Below are 17974 nucleotides of genomic sequence, written 5' to 3'. Positions count from 1 at the left end.
ACTCGGTTTGGCACTTCTACAACTATCATCAGTGATGGGGGCTCTCATTTCTGCAATAGGGCATTTGATACTTTACTTTCAAGGTATGGTGTCAATCATAAGGTTTCAACCCCTTACCATCCTTAGGCTAGTGGGAAAGTTGAGGTCTCCAACGGGAGATTACGAGCATATTGTCAAAAACCGTCAATACAAATAGGACCGACTGGTCAAAGAAATTGGATCATGCTTTGTGGGCTTACAGGACTGCTTATAAGACTCCGATTAGTATGTCTCCGTACCGGTTTGTGTTTGGGAAAGCTTTCTATCTACCAGTTGAGTTAGATCACAAGGGCATGTGGGCTTTGAGGTAGTTAAATCTTAAATGGGATGTTGCAGCAAATCTTCAGGTGGAGAAATTTAATGAGCTTGATGAGTTCCGGTTTCATGCCTATTCCAGCTTGTCCTTGTATAAGGACAAGATGAAGTACTTACATGACAAGTATGCCCGTAGCAAGGAATTCAAGGAAGGTGATTTGGTTCTTTTGTTCAACTCCCGGTTACGACTATTTCCGGGAAAGCTCAAGTCAAAATGGAGTGGACCTTTTGAGGTGGTGCTTGTGACTCTGTTTGGTGCTCTTGATTTGAAAAAACAAAAATGGTGAAATCTTCAGCGTTAATGGGCACAGAGTGAAGCATTATCTTGGCAAGTTTGATGACAGCCACGTGGTGGCAATGATCCATCTCAAGTGATTGATGGTAACCTGCGTCGTGTTGCGACGCTAAATCAGGCGCTTCTTGGGAGGCAACCCATGTGTTTTTCTTCTTTTTGATTTCCTTTGTAGTTAGGATTTGTTGGTGAACTAACTTGTTGTGAGATGTGTGTAGGGATATTTGATACAGTGCAGGTCAAGCTGGAAATATGTCACTCTCTGAAGATTGAACCGCGGCCAAACTCCATTTTTTACGGTCCGCGGTGACCCTATCGCAGGGGCGGAATTTGATGGCGGTCAACGATGCTTAACAGCCCAAAATGGGGGTTCTCTAAAGTTTCAACCATTTATGCGCTGCATTTTTCGCGGTCAGTGATGGCTTACCGCTATCGAGGAGCATCTTTAGCTCTCAGCGGTGGTCTTAGACTTGTAGCCCTTCAGTTCTACACCAGCGCGGACCGCGGTGATTTACCGCGGCTGCGGTAGGTAAGATTGTGTGGGTCCCAGGGTTTTTCTATAAATAGAACCTCAGGGCCCCTTTTACACTTTTCGCTCATTGCATTCTCAAACAACATAGACCATTATTCATCCACGCCCTAATTTGCACAAACACAAGAACTGAACTTCATTTGTCTCACATTTCACATCTGGTAATTCCAATCAATCCTTAGTCTTTAATTTTGTTCTTATTTTCTTTTAATTGATAGTTCTTCTCTTCTTCCTATTTCTTTTAATTTTGACTTAAGGTTCCACAGTAGTAACTAGATTAGGTTTAAAATAGTTAGAATTTGTTAATGTCTACCTAGTGGAGTTTTAAAATGTAGAAAGATTGCTAAATGCATGATTAACTGAAACCCTAGGTTTTGCTGAGCCCTAATTTGACTTTCGCGTCCGCGGTTGATTTACCGCGGACCGCGGTCATATGTGTTATCTGAGATTTTAAGTCCTGCTAACGGCAGTCAGAGGTGAAAACTTCTGTTGATAGCAGTGCCTCTCCGCGTTTGCGATGCTCTTTCCGCGGTTCGCAGTGCTCAAGTTTAGAAAGGTCTAACCAAGGGTCCGCGGCCGTAGTTGATTTACTACGGACAGTGGTGTAACTATCGCGACCGCGCTCCTTTTTTTGCGATTCACGGTGCAATAGAATCACAAGGTGGGTAATCTGATCCCCACACCTCCGAGGCCACGATGTATTTTTCGTAGTCCGTGGTGTAGCCTTCGCGGCCACGCTCCCTTTTTTGCGATTCGTGGTCTGCTATTTTGTTCAAGCACTGTCTACTGCTATACTTCTTTTCTGCACTGCTTCTTGTTGTATTTGTACTAACAATGTTCAACAGATTATACTTGCAGACAATGGTTAAATCTAGAGGAGGCAGTGAAAAACAAAAAGGGAAAGCGGAGTTCTCCCGGAGTAGGGGACAAGGATAGATTAAATTGACCCCAGCAGTCCGAAAATCAATTGGGAAGATGAGGAAGAACATCAGAGCTGCAAATAGAGTTGCTTCCCATTCTGAGGGAAGAGAGTATTTGCCCTCCCGGGAGGCATCAGAGCCTGATTCAGTGCCAGCATATGTACCCGACTTCCCGGTGAGACATAGGTTGAGAGATGAACCCACACCTCCAGCCTCTCCTACTGCTCGTGCTTCTGTTCATGTTTCTTCTAAGTCGTCTAAGGGCTCAGCAGAGAGGAGTGATAGTTCAGCTTCAACCTCACCTACACCTTTGTCACCTGGACAGGGTGTAGATGTTGGGGTACTGGATGAAGAGGGAGGGGGTGAGACCCAAATCGGGGGTGTGGAAAGGACTAGAAACCCTGAAGTGTGGCAAAGGAGGTTTGTTAGTAAGCTGGCATATCACAAGTTTCGGGAGTGGTGGCCTCTAAGGTCACTTATTCATGAGTGTTAATTCATAGAGTGGGATCTTCTACCTTACAACCCCAACGTGAAGCAGCATTTCAATGAACAAGTAGGATGGGATTACTTCAGTAGTAGGGTGTCGGATGAAAATGAGCACTTAGTCAAGGAATTCTCTGCCAATGCCTCTGACATCAAGAAGGATACAAAAGTGACTAAGGTGTGGAACTTGAAAGTGAAGTTTGATGGGAAAATAATCAATGAATACCTGGGCTTCAATGATGAAGATGAGACATTATACTTGGAGAAGGTGGCGATGGATAAGGATTCCCGCCCGTGGTTGGCATCATACCTGGCTCTCTCGGATACCACCCAAGCATGGTTGACAGCAGGGGTTCCTATCTTGAGGAACACCCTAAACTTTGAGGCGAAGGGTTGGGAGACTTTTGTATGCAGCAGGCTAGAACCCACTACACATGAAAACACCTTGTTGGTCTATCGGGAGATATTAGTGGCGGCTATTATAGCAGGGTTCCCGATCAATGTCGAGAATGTTATGTCTAGGGTGATCACTAGAGTGGTCAATAAGGGTGATAGATCATACCCCTTCCCGAACTTCCTTACCATGTACTTGGAAGATCAGGAGGTGGAGAAAAGAAACTTTGATGTGAAGGTAAAACCCAAAATGCTCTTTTCATGGTACAGCCTCAAGGGTCCAGACAACCTCAAAGCCAAGGGATCCAAGGGCAAAGCTACTACTTCTACTGGCCAGTATGAAGAGCCAGTAGTGGTATCACTCTTTCACTGCCTCCCACTGCCGTGCCAGATCCTACTTCCTGACCATCTACTTCCATGCCTTCAGAAATTACATCCTCCTCAGCATACCCATTGACTGCCCACAGATTGAGCCAAACACTCTCCATATCAATAACTGGATGTAGGCAGCAACTTCTAAGATGTCTGTGCTATATAGTTCAGTGGCAGACCAATCAGTTCCCCCCAACCACAGGTGCCAGCTTCGATAGAGGAGTCTCTCAAGGAGCTTCTGGATAACCAGAAGAAGCTCCTAAATAACCAAAAAGATTATCATGGATGCTCTTGCAGATCAAGGAAAAACACTTCAGGAGCTAAGCAAGTACACAAAGAAGTTGAAGAAGACTCGGGCCTCGAAGGAGTCTGTGAAGGAATTGAGGGGGGAGGTGGAGAAGATGAAGGTAGTTGATCACCTAGAATTGGAGCTACTATTGTAGGACCAGCCTCCAGCAGCTCAGACAGAGTAGGTCCAGGAGCAGCAGATTGAGAGAGAGCCCAAGAGGAGGATAATTGTGCCCAGGGTTGATGATATAGAGATTCAGCTAGAGGACACTGAGGGAGGTGCCTCTAGCTAGCCACAGGCCCCAGAGCAGACAGAGGATCCAGGGACCCAGCCACAGGACCCGATGCAGATAAAGGATCAATAGGGAGTTTTCTTTACTCTCTACCCTTCTTTTTGAGCTTATTTTTGGTTAGTTAGCATTGAGGACAATGCTAGCTTTTATTTGAAGGGGTGGCCCTACTTTGATGAATTGGTAGTTGGTTTGTAATTATGATACTATTTCATTTCTTTATGCTTATTTTTTTTTACTTTTGGTATGTATATAACTTTACCTTTTATTTCACTTTTCGTTAGTTTTCGATCTTGGTATGTATATAAAGTTAGTCTCTCATGTATATATTCATCCACTCTTATGTATATTCATCTAAACCCCCTATTGTACATATTTAGTTTACTTTCCGCATTTTACTTCATAGCTTCTTTTGCAATTTCCCTTTATAGTATAGCTTCTTACTTCATTTAATAGCTTCTTTTTCGATTCGTAGCTTCTTATTTTACAAGTTTCAATGTTCAATAAGCCTTTGGTTTTCTTAATGCCGCGGTTCTTTCCAAAGGTGAAGTTTGTGTGAACGGGGTGGCCTTCCCGATGATGAATGGCATGACAACCTTCTTACAGGTTTGAGTCTATTTTTTCTTTTCATTTTTGTGTAAATAGTAGTTAGTGAGCAATGGTACCTCAGGCAAAGCTTCACTTGGGTATAACACATTTACCTTTGACCTTATGATTAAAAACAAATTGGTATGTATAGGATAGTGATAGTTGTGACCTTAATATTCTTGTGCTGACTAAACAATTATCGAGTGGTTTCTCAAAACCATTTGTGTTGCTCAAATCTTAGCTAAGGTTGTTGTGGGCCCCTGACTCTATTTCTTTAGCAATCCTTTAGCTTGTGTGGTGAGGCATTGATTTGCAACTCCAAGTCCCGTGCCAATAAGTCTAGAACTTGCCCTGAATGTTTGTCTAGGCGAACTCCTAAGTGTAGCTCGACTTGAGAAGTGATCATAGGCTCTCTTTGATCCCAATTGAGACTTGAAAACATCCATATCCTACTAATGACGATATCCCTAGTCAACCCCGTTGAGCCATATCCCTTATTCTTTCAGTAACCATGATACAAGCCTCTATCCGTTCTAAAATGATCCTCTCTTGTCACCCTATCTTTCCTTAGCACAAGGCAAAAGCATAATTTTGAGGGGAGAGATGAGGAATGAAAAAGTGATAAAAGGTACAAAATGAAGAAAAGGAAAGGCAAAGAAAAAGGAAAAGAAAGAAAAGCCAAAAATTCAAAAAGAAAGTGAACAACTGTAAAAGAAATGAAGGGATTCAACAAAAGCAAAAGATGAAAGGCATGAAAAGATTAGAAAGGAGAAAAAGGATTGAAATGAACAAGAAAGAGTGACAGTGTGTCTCTCTATCCCCTAAAGAAGAAGTAAATGACTCAAAGAGTCAAGAAAATGTGTGCCAAAATGAAGCAAATGAAGTGCTTAAGGGAAGATGAAACCTTCTTAGACCAATATATCCTACCTTGAACCAAAAGCCTTCATTACATTCCCACAAAAGCCCTATATGATCCTGAGTTGAATGAGCTTACATTAGTGGTGACTTACATAAGGAACAAGCTTATGGTACTTAGAGCCAGACTTGTTACCTTCCTTTGAAGAGATGAGCGTGTTTTCCACAATCCTCGTTCTGAGTGCAACAATCTAAAAGTGAGGTTTGCTTATGGAGAGTTGAGGAGTATGAGTTTGGGTTCCACAATGACCAATGTAACAGAAAGAGTTTCCTTGATGAGTTGAGTCAACTCTTGATGCTTTTGTGTCGTACTAAAGCCATGGTGCTAAAAAGGTTGAATGTTGTTAATGATGCATTTGATTTAAGGGTAATTGTTAGTCCCAATTGATTCTTGATGAGATTACTGTAGGACAGCTGAATTTTCCTTTCTTTTATCTTGAGGAGGTGGGAATTACTTTGTTTGCTTGAGGACAAACAAAAGCTTAAGTTTGGGGGAGTTGATAACTAGGGATTCTAGTCTATTTTATGCTTCTTTTTGCTTGAGTTTTGATTAAAAGTGTGTACAAGTATTCCCAAAAGCTAACTTATTGTGCTTGTTTGCAGTGTTTGGTCAAAAAGAGACAAGAAAGTCAAAAACAGCTAAAAAGGAGTGAAACCTGCACAAGTCAAAAGCTGAGTCAACTGAGAGCTACAGCGGAAACTTACCACGGATGTGGTGGCCTTACTGCTAAGGCGGTCCTTTTATCGCGGCCCGCGATGGCAAGGTTTAGAGAGTTGTCATTTTGGGATTTCAAGTCACCGCTGACCGCGGTGATTATATGCGACAGCGGTGCCTCTACCACGACAGCGGTGCCTCTATCACGACAACGGTCGCTTTATCGCGGTCAGCGGAGAAGAGGTTCAGAGAGTCTGCACTTGAGCTGAATGTTGAAGACCGTGGTCTGTACTTGATTTTATGCGGCCGCGGTTGTCACGACCCGAATCAGAGGGCCGCGACGGGCACCCGGTGCTTTACTCAACTGAGTACCAACGTAACATATCTTTCTTATCATACTATCATGAGTAAATGAGCCACAAAACCGATCATGAGATAATAAGAATAAAACATAAGGGAATACTCAACATATGAAAACCCAAAATGATATACAAACTTATATATGTGACATACGGGCCTATAAGGCCGACATGACCATTTATAAACTCAAAACATAGGCCGACAAGGCCATACAAGTATCCCTACACCTGACATCTATCTACAAGCCTCTAAGAGTACATAAAATCATAAAGATCGGGATAGGGCCCCGCCATACCAATCAATACATATCCAAAGCATACTGACCAACTAGGCAACTCCGGAGCAAGTGGAGTGCACCAACACCTTCGCTGAGCTGATAGCCTACTAGGAGGATGGTCAACCTATCAATCGGGACCTGCGGGCATGACACGCAGCATCCCCAGGCAAAAGGGATGTCACTACGAATAAAGTACCGAGTATGTAAGGCAGGAAAGCATAAACAAGAACAGTAATGTAAAGAGAGATAGAGGAGATACAACCTGTAACATCTGAGTTCCTCTAGGGGCTACTGACATGAAATGCATAATACATATATATACATGAACTTTTTAAAAACATTCGCCTCTGTGGGCATCATCATCATCATATCGTACCCAGCCTCAAAGAGGACTCGGTAAAAATGTACCCGGCCATCATAAGGCTCAGTAGAATCGTACCTGGCCATGTGGAGCTCGGTAAACCCAACTGATCAGTGGTTTCACAATAGGTGCCATACCCGGTCGACTATAGCGTGGCTCGGTAGAGTAAAATAGATACATATATATAATGCATGCTCGACTCATGGAATCACGTTCTAACCCTTTCAGAGTGATGTAAGGTCATTGCACCTTCGATTAACATTATGGACATCCCTACCATCAATATGAACCTTAGTGGGATTTAAGGATCATACACACTTGTTTAGAATAACTTTATAAGGAAAGAACAACATGGACAACCTTAGTTTCTAGGAGTAGATCCGTTATGAATTAGCGTACCGTTTATGTTCATGTCACTTTAGATCATGCCAAAAGAAAGAAGTAAGTGCCTTAACATACCTTGTATATTCTTCCCAACCTCAAGCTATGCAATTTCACGGCTCCTTAGTCTACAATAAGAGAAATGACACTCTCGTTATCGTTTAAGCGTCGTAACTATTATGTATCGACCACAACCTATTTTACAAAGAAACGGACAGAACCTATCCTATATATATGACTACACACTAGTCAAAACAATCACAAACAGCCCAACATACCCTATCACTTCATACACAACACGACAACCATAATAGTGTCAACCAACCCGAAAATGTTACGACGAACGACCAACAAACAACCTTGCCATATGTGGTGTTTCTCCACAACCTTCATCCTCTCAACTCCATAAAAATAGTAGTTAAAAAAAACAATACCAACACGAAACAGCCCAAAAATATTCCCACAAGTTCATCAACTCAAAAATAATTTTTCAGTTTACTTAAACACGTTTCGACTTGTCTTTTCTTTCAAATTGGGAAATACAACCAAAAGTACATCATTATACCTCTTATCCAATAAACCAGCCATGAATTCAACTTAAAAATAAGTTTACAACCAGCCAACCATTACACAAGAACAAACAACATACCATTCTTTCGAAACTAGCTAGGTCTATTCTTTACGATCGAGTTACAACTCGCAAACGCATAGATAATGGAAGGAGAAGCATAAACTTACCTTGTACTGAGTATAACCCACGAAACCTGGTCCTTTTTCATCAAAAATAAGTTCCTCAACACGGCTACAAGAAGGAGAAAGAGAAACTAGCAAGCTGTCCGGACTTTTCAGCACTAGAATCGCGTCGTAACACCCGGAATACCCTAGGGTTTGTGTGGGATTTTTGGGGAGGAGTTGCAGGGGTTCAATTAGGTTTTCTTGATCTGAAAGATAGGTGAAATAACTGAGTTTATAATCCCTTAAAAGTCCCCTCTTGACCGACTTAGTTGAGGCCTCTCTTTTTGGCAAGTAGGTGATGCACCTACTTGTCACCTACTAGCTGCGCGGTCTCGCGAAAATACAAATATCTCTATACTCTGAGATCATATTGATAAACAGTTTAATGAGTTGAAAACTAGACTCATAGATCTTCAATTACATATGTAGATCATCCCTTGATTCAAAGTATGTTGGGAGAAAAGCTCAGCTACATTTAACCTAAGTTTCAACTCATTTTTGAATGTAACTTGTGATGACCTTTTCCAACTTTTGTTCCACAACTTGCTTGACTTAAAAACATAACACACGACTATCATACGACTAAACTAACTCATAACATAACCTCATAATCATGTTAATCACCCTTGTCTCACCCCAAAAGTATAGGTTATAACATTCCAAACTTGTCGACATTCGACGAAACTTATTTTCTTTAATTCATTTAGCGCCTAAGCTTTCCAACCCTTTTGGTACTCGTTATTCATGATCATAAAGATTTGTAACCTCCATTATAAAAGTATTAACTTACTTTACGTACTTTCAAAGTTGATCTCATTTCTGAGCTTACATCAATTGACTTACGGATACTCTAACATACAAAAATATAGGCTGTAACAGCGGTAGCCTCACCGCTGCAGCGGTCCATTTTCCATTGTCAACGGTACCTCCGTCAGGGGCATTTTTGTCTGGAAAATTTAGCTGTGTATAAATACTTCTTTTTCAGATTTTTAGGCCATCTTATCTTGAGCTGAGCACGTGAACGTCGTCTTTTAGCCTTTTGAGTAATTTTGTAGCTTGCTTAGCAATTAATCTTAGATTCTTATCTTGTGATTACATTTTATGGGTTATTCTTCATCTCAATCTATGATTTCTTCTTCAATTATGAGCAGCGAAACCTGTTAGCTAGGGTTGCGGCTCAACCCTAGTGCGGGTATTTAATAGGTCTTTTATTTTAGGACTTAGATGTTTATTGGTGATTGATATTTGGCCTGATTTGTACTTTTTATATTGAATTGGTGGTTGCAAACACTAATTTGTGCCTTTTTGACTTAGGCTCTTCTTGAGAAAGAGAGCTTAAGTCTAGGAAATTCAGTCCAACAAGGAATTAAGGTGTATTCAAGAGATTGATAGCCTCAATTAAAGGGTTAAACCTAGAGATAGTAAAACCCGACTTGAGCCAACTTTGCTTGCACAAATTGAACACCCAATTGGGCTTGAGAAAGCCAATTAGGGCAAAGTCACTCAAACTACCGAGAGGTATAGAGTGAGTAACTATGTGCATTGGCTATATCATGATCCCAACTATAACACTATTGCCCTAAGCAGTGGCTGATGCAGCATTCAACTATCGGGTTTAGTACTTTCAACGCGGAACATAAATTTACGTATAAAAAATCACTAAAATTGCAATGAATAGTAGATATGAACCCATAATTTTAAATGTTGAACCCATAGAACTAAAATCCTAGATCCGCCTCTGGCCCTAAGTTCTAGATCACGTTAGGTACTCACCTAGGAGTAAGTCACTTCCCTAGTGCTTCTTTACCAATTTAGAAAACCCTACAAAAATATCTACTTAGCTTAATTTTGTGCATCATTAGTACTAATTTGGAAGTAACAAACAAATAAGAATGACTGGAAGTGCAATCAAGAGCACTACACATTGCTAGAGTAGATAGGAATCCAACTCCAAATATATCAAGCTCCCTGTGGATTCGATCCCGACCTTCTCAGGTAAAAGCTGCATCGACTGCTCTTGCCACTCTATAGTGGTGTAGGGTTGGCTCTTATCACCATACCGAGTGGATTGTGTCCTTACGCATGTGACCACGCTGGGCGGATTGTGTTGTTATGCCTGCGACCAAGTCGGACGGATTGTGTTGTTATGTCTGTGACCATGCCGGACGGATTGTGTTGGTATGCATGTGACCACACTGGGCGGATTATGTTTATTGGCATGTGAGTTGTCCATGCGGATCTAGATATTGACGGTATTAGCAAGTGAGTTATCCGTGTGGGTTCTATTATTAGCATATGAGTTGTCCGTGCAACATGAGAGTTGTCCGTACAGCGTGTGGATACATATCCATCACCCTAGGGTCACCCTCTCATGTTCTCTCTTGATGGTGTACACGCAGATTGTGAAAAACCAACGAGTTTCTGGTTGATGTGAGCTCTGGGAAAGCTAGTTACTATGATTGGATTGGGTTACATGCCGCAATAGGCCTTATTGGCTTATGGTTATTGGATCGGGTTGCGCGCCGCAACAGACTGATATTTGGTTATTGCATTTCATCTTTACTTGAAATTTCCTCAACTGTTTACCTGATTTTACTTGCATATCCTCCTTATATGCTGGATTGTTGACTGAGCAGAACACTTTTAAACAAAGAATTGTGGGCATCAAAGTGGTTTTACCTGAGATTTCACGTTTGATCATATATATGTTATATATTTGTTGAAATTATGAACTGCATAGGTGTTAGTGAGTATCATCGATAGTTCTTGCTTCTTTTACCTTGCTGAGGTTAGTGAGGATACTTATTAAGTACATGAGGTCGGTTGTACTCATACTACATTTTTGCACCTTGCATGTAGATCTTAGTATTGATGGTGTTGTGTATGGCGGGAGCTGGCATTGAAGATGTACCTATATTCCAGTTATGGCTATCACTTGTCCTTTGTAGATTTAGATTCGGATTCTGTTCATTTACATTTCAAACAGATATTGTAATTATTTCAATTCAGTTTTGTAAAAATCAAGTCTTAGTAGCTCATGACTTGTACTACCTGTCCTTGGAGAGTTGTATAAAATTCAGATATTTCATTTTTGACTCTTATCATTATCATTATATTGTGTCTTGATGCTATTTGGCTTACCTAGCGGGGGTTGGGTTAGGTGTCATCACGATAGGTTAGATTTTGGGTCGTGACAAGTTGGTATCAGAGCTCCAGGTTCATAGGTTCCACGAGTCATGAGCAAGTGTCTAGTAGAGTCTTGCGGATCAGTATGACAACGTCCATACCAATCTTCGGGAGGCTACAGGTCATCTAGGATAAACTTCTCATCTTTCATTCCTTATCGTGCGGCATTGATTTAGCTTGAAGTGTAATTCTTTGAATTCCTTCCACGCACTCGTATGCATATGTGACACTCGGTATCAGTTGTGCATCGACAGCTTGCGATTCCATGCATAAGGTGCGAGATGTGTTTTCTGTGTTTTGGTGATGGGCCAGTCTAGAGGACTTGAGGCTAGGTTTAGACAAAAGCTTGGGCTCGGTGGTTTCGGTTGTATGAGTATGTGATTTTGGACTTTGATGCCCGGTAGTATCCCTAGGAGTTGGATTGACGGCTCGGTGAGTGGTTGGAAAGCTGTACAATGTGTATGTTGTGACTGTGGGATGTATGAGATGGTTTTAATATGACGGGAAGATTTTTCTTAGGATGTGAAATGACTATGAATGCTCAATTTTTGTGTATGTGCTATACAGTCTTGAGTTATGAGTGTTTTGAGGGATTCTTTCATGTTGTTCATTGGTGGAACGAAGTGGATTCTCACGTCTTGTTGTTGAGTTTAGATTTAGAAAGATTAAGCGATTTTGTAGTAGTTGTGGCTGTGAAAGGGTATAGAGAGATGTCAGTTTGAGGTTAAGCATGTGGATTATCACCTGCGGGGTAATCTATGGGTGTGTGATCAATATGATGTTATGTGGAGGGTTTCTTTTCTACTAATGGGTTATATGTGTTGTGATTTGAGTTTAGATTGGTTGAGAAAGTTGACTTGATTGTCACGAGGATGAATGCGAACATAGCAGATGATTTGAGGTATTTTATAGTTTTTGTTGCATGAGCTTGTGAAGGATTTAGTTGAATCTCACTACGGGATTATGGTGGTAATAGAGTATGGGTATTGTGAGTTATCAGATGTTTTATTCTGCTTTGAGCCAAGTTGGAGAGTCTGATATCAACGATTTGGTTGCATAGGTTATGTGTTGTATTGGTTTCGATCAGAGGCATACTTGTGGATCAGTTAGGACTTGCAGAGGTTGAGATCGATGATGACTAGAGTAAGGGAACTTCTGGATACGGGTTATATTACACTTTATGGGTATATGAAAATCGTGGAATGATTTTATTTGTTATTCGTGATAGATGTAGTGCGCATGGAGTAGGAATTTACTCGGTTGCGTTAAGGTGGGGTTACTTCTTTGGGTGTTATTGTGCTAATGGGGCACAGGTCATTCGGCCCTCTTGGGCGGTGCATTTGAGATTTGAGCAGAGTGGATGACTCTCGAGAAGGTTCTAATGGATTCAAGATTTATATGCGGCAATTGATATTTTTCCGAATTTGTATATGGCCAGAATCTAAGATTTGTATTAGATGGTGTTGAGACTCACGGTATTTCTATATCATTATGGATTCTACATTTCAGTATCAAGAAGGTAAGGGAAACGACTTTAGATTCATAGAAGGTCTCTTCAGAGTGGGTGTCTCGGTTGTGGTATCTTTGGGGTGCTTAAGAGGGAATACAACAGCTTATGGGCCTTAAGGCAGTGTGGTTTCACGCTAGGATCTCTTATGGTGAGCTTTGGGTAAGGATCGTGGTGTTCTGGCAAGGATGAGTATTAACTTGAAGGCAATTCGAAAGGAACTCAGAGGAATAAGATAGTTTGGTAGTAGGTTGGGTCGGCACGGTAATGGATATGATCGGTTCTTCGGGTACTTATGATGTGGTGAGTCTCTATAGGTGTTTCGTGGCAATACTCTTGTGTTTGGAGAACTGCGTGACTTGGTTGAATTAGAGGGATTCAACTCTGGTGGATTGGTTAATTGCAAATGGCCTTCATAGAGTTCTCGATGATTTCTACCATAGCTTGGGATGGATATTCTCTATACGCATGGGAGTTTGTTGTGCGTTGTGCTTTTCTCTTGAATAGGATCAAGTGGAAGGTTTCCAACTAATTGAGTATGTAATCTGCTTGTGACTCAGAGTTGATTAGTTTCCAACTAATTGAGTAGGATCAAGTGGAAGGTTTCCAACTAATTGAGTATGTAATCTGCTTGTGACTCAGAGTTGATTATGAGATCCTCGTGCTTTTCATATGATGGCATGATAGACGCGATGCGTCGTGTAAGATTGAGATTTTCATGAGCAAGGTCACGGTTCAGTTTTGAAAGGAAGGTCGTGAATTCTTAGACAACATGGATGGTGTCAGGTGATTAGATGAATGCTATTACTACTTGGTATTGTTGGAGAGAGGTGCACATTTCAGAAGGCATACTGTGTTTTGACTTACGGACACTTCATTGGTATTGCGGTACTCGCCTGGTTGATCGACTGCTGATATTCAGATTTTTGCTATGTGGCACAGAAGAATTATGGAAGTATTCCTCGTGGGATAAACGTGTATGAGAGATGTGTTAGACATTCGGGTGGTGGAGTTGGGATCAGCTATGGTGATTCGTGTGTTCTATGGATTTAGAGACTGGGAGTTCTCAAAAGCAGATTGTTTCGTGGTTGCGGACTGTGAAGATGTGGCTAAAGTTAGCTAGATGTGGTATGTGTTATGGTTAGATCATTGTGGACTTTTGGAGGGATATTTATCCATTTTGGGATGACCGGAGTTGATTTGGGAGCCCATTGGTAGGCCCAAGGAGGATGTGTATTATATACTGGGTCGAATTTGTTGACTTTGTACTGCTATTGTTGAGGGATGTGTCATTCAGTTAGAATTGATTTTATTCGTATCTGATATGTTCTATGTATTACTCTTCTATGCTACGGGGGATTGTGATTCGTTGGTTGTATGCACACATGGTGCGGTTTTATTTGGGCCTTGTAGTGGAATTCGAGTGAGATGGTGATTGGGGTGTGGAATGGTTGATTGCGTCGTTGTTATGGTATTTCCAGGTTGTAGTATATTTGTTATTTGCTTCTCCAAGGTTATGGTCATGAACTTCGTGTACTAGATGTCGAATTGCGTGTGGTTGTTGATTTTGAGCAGTGTGGCTTGAGGTATTTCATATGGACCGGTGTTCCGATGGGTCACACATTGCAGCGAGGTTATGTTGGGATATGATCCTTAGTGTTAGATTCATGTGTCTTGGTCCTACTAGGTATGATAGGTTCATAGCATCGCTTTGTGATGGTACTTGTTGAGCTTACGGGACGGTTCTCTCATTTAATTCATTTTCCATGTTTGAGTACATTTGAATTGTTGCTTATTGGTGCATAGATTGCACTATTTGTGGATTTAGATTGTGTTGGTATGGCATGTCGATAGAATGGTTGTGTTTGATAAGATGAGGTCATTGGACCTGGAATGGGTACTATCGGATATGATTACAGTATGTATGGAGGAATAATTTTAGAAGTCAGCTTTGAAATTGGATTTGGTTCTTAGAAACAGGGTGGCGGCCTCGGAGTTGGCATCGACCCATGATCTTCTCCAAAATGCTCGAAAGGAGGTTGTTGCACTGACTACGGCCATGTCCAGGATCGAAGGAAAAGTTGCTACTTATCTGCAGGATGCAGCCACGGCAAATCAAATAGCCCATAAGATATAGATAGGGGTCAAGCTGAAACTGGCCCGAGCTATCGAGCATGCTAGAGCGAAGGCGAGGAGGGAATATTTGGAGGGGGTTGGAACCAGAAGTGTCAATCTTTCAGCCGAGATTGAGGAGGCTCGAGAGTTGGAGAGAAAGTCGGCGCTCATGATCGCTCTAGATGAGGATCCTGGCGATGGTTCGGAGTATAGTGGAAATGAAAGGTAGGCCTTGTGTCGCTTTTGCTTTTTTTTCTTCTTTTTCTTTTTGTGCTTGTACTCCCGGGGGAATGAGTCTTGTAAAGACGTCCCTTGTAAATATATTTGGCAATGCAAAAGGGTTTTTCTGCCCTAAGTCTTTCAATTCTTTATATCTCGTTGCTCTTACTGAGTTATTCTTCGAATTTTAATATTAACTCTTTGGAGCCCATTCTTGGAGTAATCGGGACCCTTGAAATCGGGTCCTACATTGAAGTTAGGTTGATAGCTTCTTTGGGGCCGATGCTTGTGACAGTAAGAAGCCCCCAAGGTCTTGATACCTCTCGACTTTCGTGGGGTAGCAGCATTCATGCGATCTGATAAAGGGAGCATCGTGGTTATGCCAGGTGGTCCCGCCATTACATTTCCCAAGGAAAAAATGGCGTTACCATGGTCAGAATTAATTGGCCCTATGGGTAGGCGTGTAGCCGCTGCTTTGCCCTTATATATTCATTCACTTTCTTCTCTAGTGGAGATTTTGCTACTCTGAGTAACTATTTCTTTCATAGAACTTGGCGCTTTGTGCTAGTTCTCCCATTGTTTCAACTCAAAATCTTTGCCCAAACCTATATCCTCCTCCTCTTATTTTATCGTAGCCATGACTGCTATGTCGACATCTACCCATCCAGGAGAGGGGAGTTCTGCCTCTGTTCCGCATCCGGTCGGTGGTACACCGCTGGTGCCCGGTGAGGGGACTTCGAGGTGCTTTGTCTCGAGGAGAGACTTTATGTTGGAGAGACCTCCCAATGTTTAAGGACCTCGGGAGCACACATCGAGGTTCATCTCATCAGTAGGGGAGGAACACCTCAAAATGATCAGAAAAGACTGTGGATGGGGAGAAGGAGTGGTGCTACAAGTAACTTCCTCTGAGGAGAGCATCATGACCTACGTCAAGGGGTTTTTGACCGTGTATACGCACACTTTTACATCGGATCCCCCCGACCGGGTTGTGCTTGAGTTTTGTCGGAGATATCAGGTTACTTTGGCGCAGGCTCACCCATCCCTTTGGAAGATAGTGCAAACGATAAGATACTTTGCAGAGAAGGCTGGGCTCGAATTTACCCTCAGTCAACTCGTGAGGTTATATCAACCACTGTGCTATCGGGATTTGATTACTCTGCAGCGTCGATCCACTCGGTCTCCTGCTGTTGACGGCGAAGAGGACGAGGACCGAGGATGGATAAGCCGATTCGTTCGAGCACGGACAATCGATATCATTCCTGGAGAGTTTCTGCCCTTTCCTGGGAAATGGAATTTCACACGTAAGTGTCGTACCTGTATTTTTATCACTTTGTCTGGAGGCGGGCTCCATAACAACATTTTTCTGTTTTATTTCTTGTAGCGACACCTTGGTTGCCGAATGAGGTCCCTGATTTGGCCGAGTGGTCTTGTAAGCTGGCAGCTTGTTCGACCTATGATAAGCGCAGGTGGCGAGACCTATCCAAGGGGAGATGGGAGGCAAAGAATCATGGTAGGTGCCTGGTGGCTTATTTCCCCAGAATTGTACTTTATTTTTTAGCATACTAACTTAGCCGCCGCAGGTACTGGAGATCTTTTCGAGATGAGGTCGTGCCCTCTGGGGGAGGAGGAGAGATGCCGACCTCGGGATCGAGGGTCGATGATAAACGAAAAGGGTCTTCGGAGTGTGAGGAGGCTCGCAGCGGGGTGAGTCCTTCTTAGTGGTTCAAAAGAGGCGGTTCAACCGATCATCCGGTTTTGGAGGCCTCCATTCTCGAAAGAACATTCCCCGTTTATGCTGCGGGTACTTCAAAGAGCGAGGAGCATGTGAAGCCTTCTTCTTTTCCTACCAAAGGCACTTCGGGGGGACACTAAGCCATCGGACATTGGCTCGGCCTTTGGTGAGGCTCAGCGGCTCGGCTTTATGGTAAGCTTCGGTAGCTGGCATAGAATTATTCCAGTTTCACACCCTTCCTTTCTTATTGAATTTTCTTTTGTAGGCCTTTGACAGGCTTAAGTCTGAGTTTCTTCGCTATGAAGCTAGGTTGCGGAAAGCTTCTGATAGGGAGAAATCCCTTAAGCTTCTTTGTGAGAGAAAGGAAAGCGAGCTGGTATCCCTGCGGTGTGAGGCGGATCGAAGCCGGATCCGCGAGAGCTGCCTCGAGAGACAAGTATCTTGTATTTCATGTTGACGTATGCTCCTCCTTTCATTTTTGGAGATTAATGTTTCGATATTTCAGTTGGAGAGCAAAACGGAGGAGCTAGAGTGACTTTGGGGCAAAGTTGACCGGGCCAAACATGAGTTTAACGAGCTGTAGGCCCGTGTAGATGCCCAAGTTGCGGCCAAGGAGAGTGCTTTGGCTAAAGCTTCCTCCTTTGAGATGCAAATCCAGACTGCTCGTGCGAATGATTCTGCGCGAGTGAACATGATTGCAAGGCTCGAGTCCAAGCTTTCGAAGGCGAGGGTCGAGGTGGTGAATGCCTGAGCTGAGGTTGTGATGAGCGGCACTAGGGCAGACCAGAAAGCGGCAGCCTATTTGAAGAGCACTACCACTACTAGAGCTGAGCTGAGGAGAACCATTGGTCGTGCGAGCAATAGTAAAGAGTACGCGAAGTTCAAATCTCAGAGGGAAACTCTCCAGGAAATTCACGCCAGGGGTTTCGATCTTTCGAAAGAGATCGAGCAAGCCAAGGTGGAGGAATATAATGCCAAGTTCCTTCTATCTGATGCTGAAGATGGCGAGGACGGGGCCG

At 42.6% G+C, this 17974-nt stretch overlaps 1 protein-coding gene across 1 annotated transcript; it reads left to right on the top strand.

Annotated features, from left to right (window-relative positions):
• The first annotated feature begins 3627 nt into the window (after positions 1-3627).
• LOC138875638 (uncharacterized) lies at positions 3628-17706 on the top strand. Its single transcript, XM_070154489.1, has 3 exons — positions 3628-3753; positions 17221-17331; positions 17539-17706. The coding sequence occupies exons 1-3, from the start codon at positions 3628-3630 to the stop codon at positions 17704-17706; spliced, it is 405 nt and encodes a 134-aa protein (XP_070010590.1).
• Positions 17707-17974: the final 268 nt, after the last annotated feature.

The sequence above is a fragment of the Nicotiana sylvestris genome, chromosome 8, assembly GCF_000393655.2.
Source record: "Nicotiana sylvestris chromosome 8, ASM39365v2, whole genome shotgun sequence".
Classification (NCBI taxonomy): Eukaryota; Viridiplantae; Streptophyta; class Magnoliopsida; order Solanales; family Solanaceae; genus Nicotiana; species Nicotiana sylvestris.
This window is presented reverse-complemented; position numbering and strand designations above follow the sequence as displayed.

What these genes read in the sequence shown, in the direction of transcription:
- LOC138875638 (XM_070154489.1), top strand. Translation starts at nt 3,628, where the DNA reads ATGGATGCTCTTGCAGATCAAGGAAAAACACTTCAGGAGCTAAGCAAG. An exon ending in GGGAGGTGGAGAAGATGAAG is followed by an intron (nt 3,754 to 17,220) that starts GTAGTTGATCAC and finishes TTTCTTTTGTAG; the next exon opens with GCCTTTGACAGGCTTAAGTC. An exon ending in AGAGAAAGGAAAGCGAGCTG is followed by an intron (nt 17,332 to 17,538) that starts GTATCCCTGCGG and finishes AACGAGCTGTAG; the next exon opens with GCCCGTGTAGATGCCCAAGT.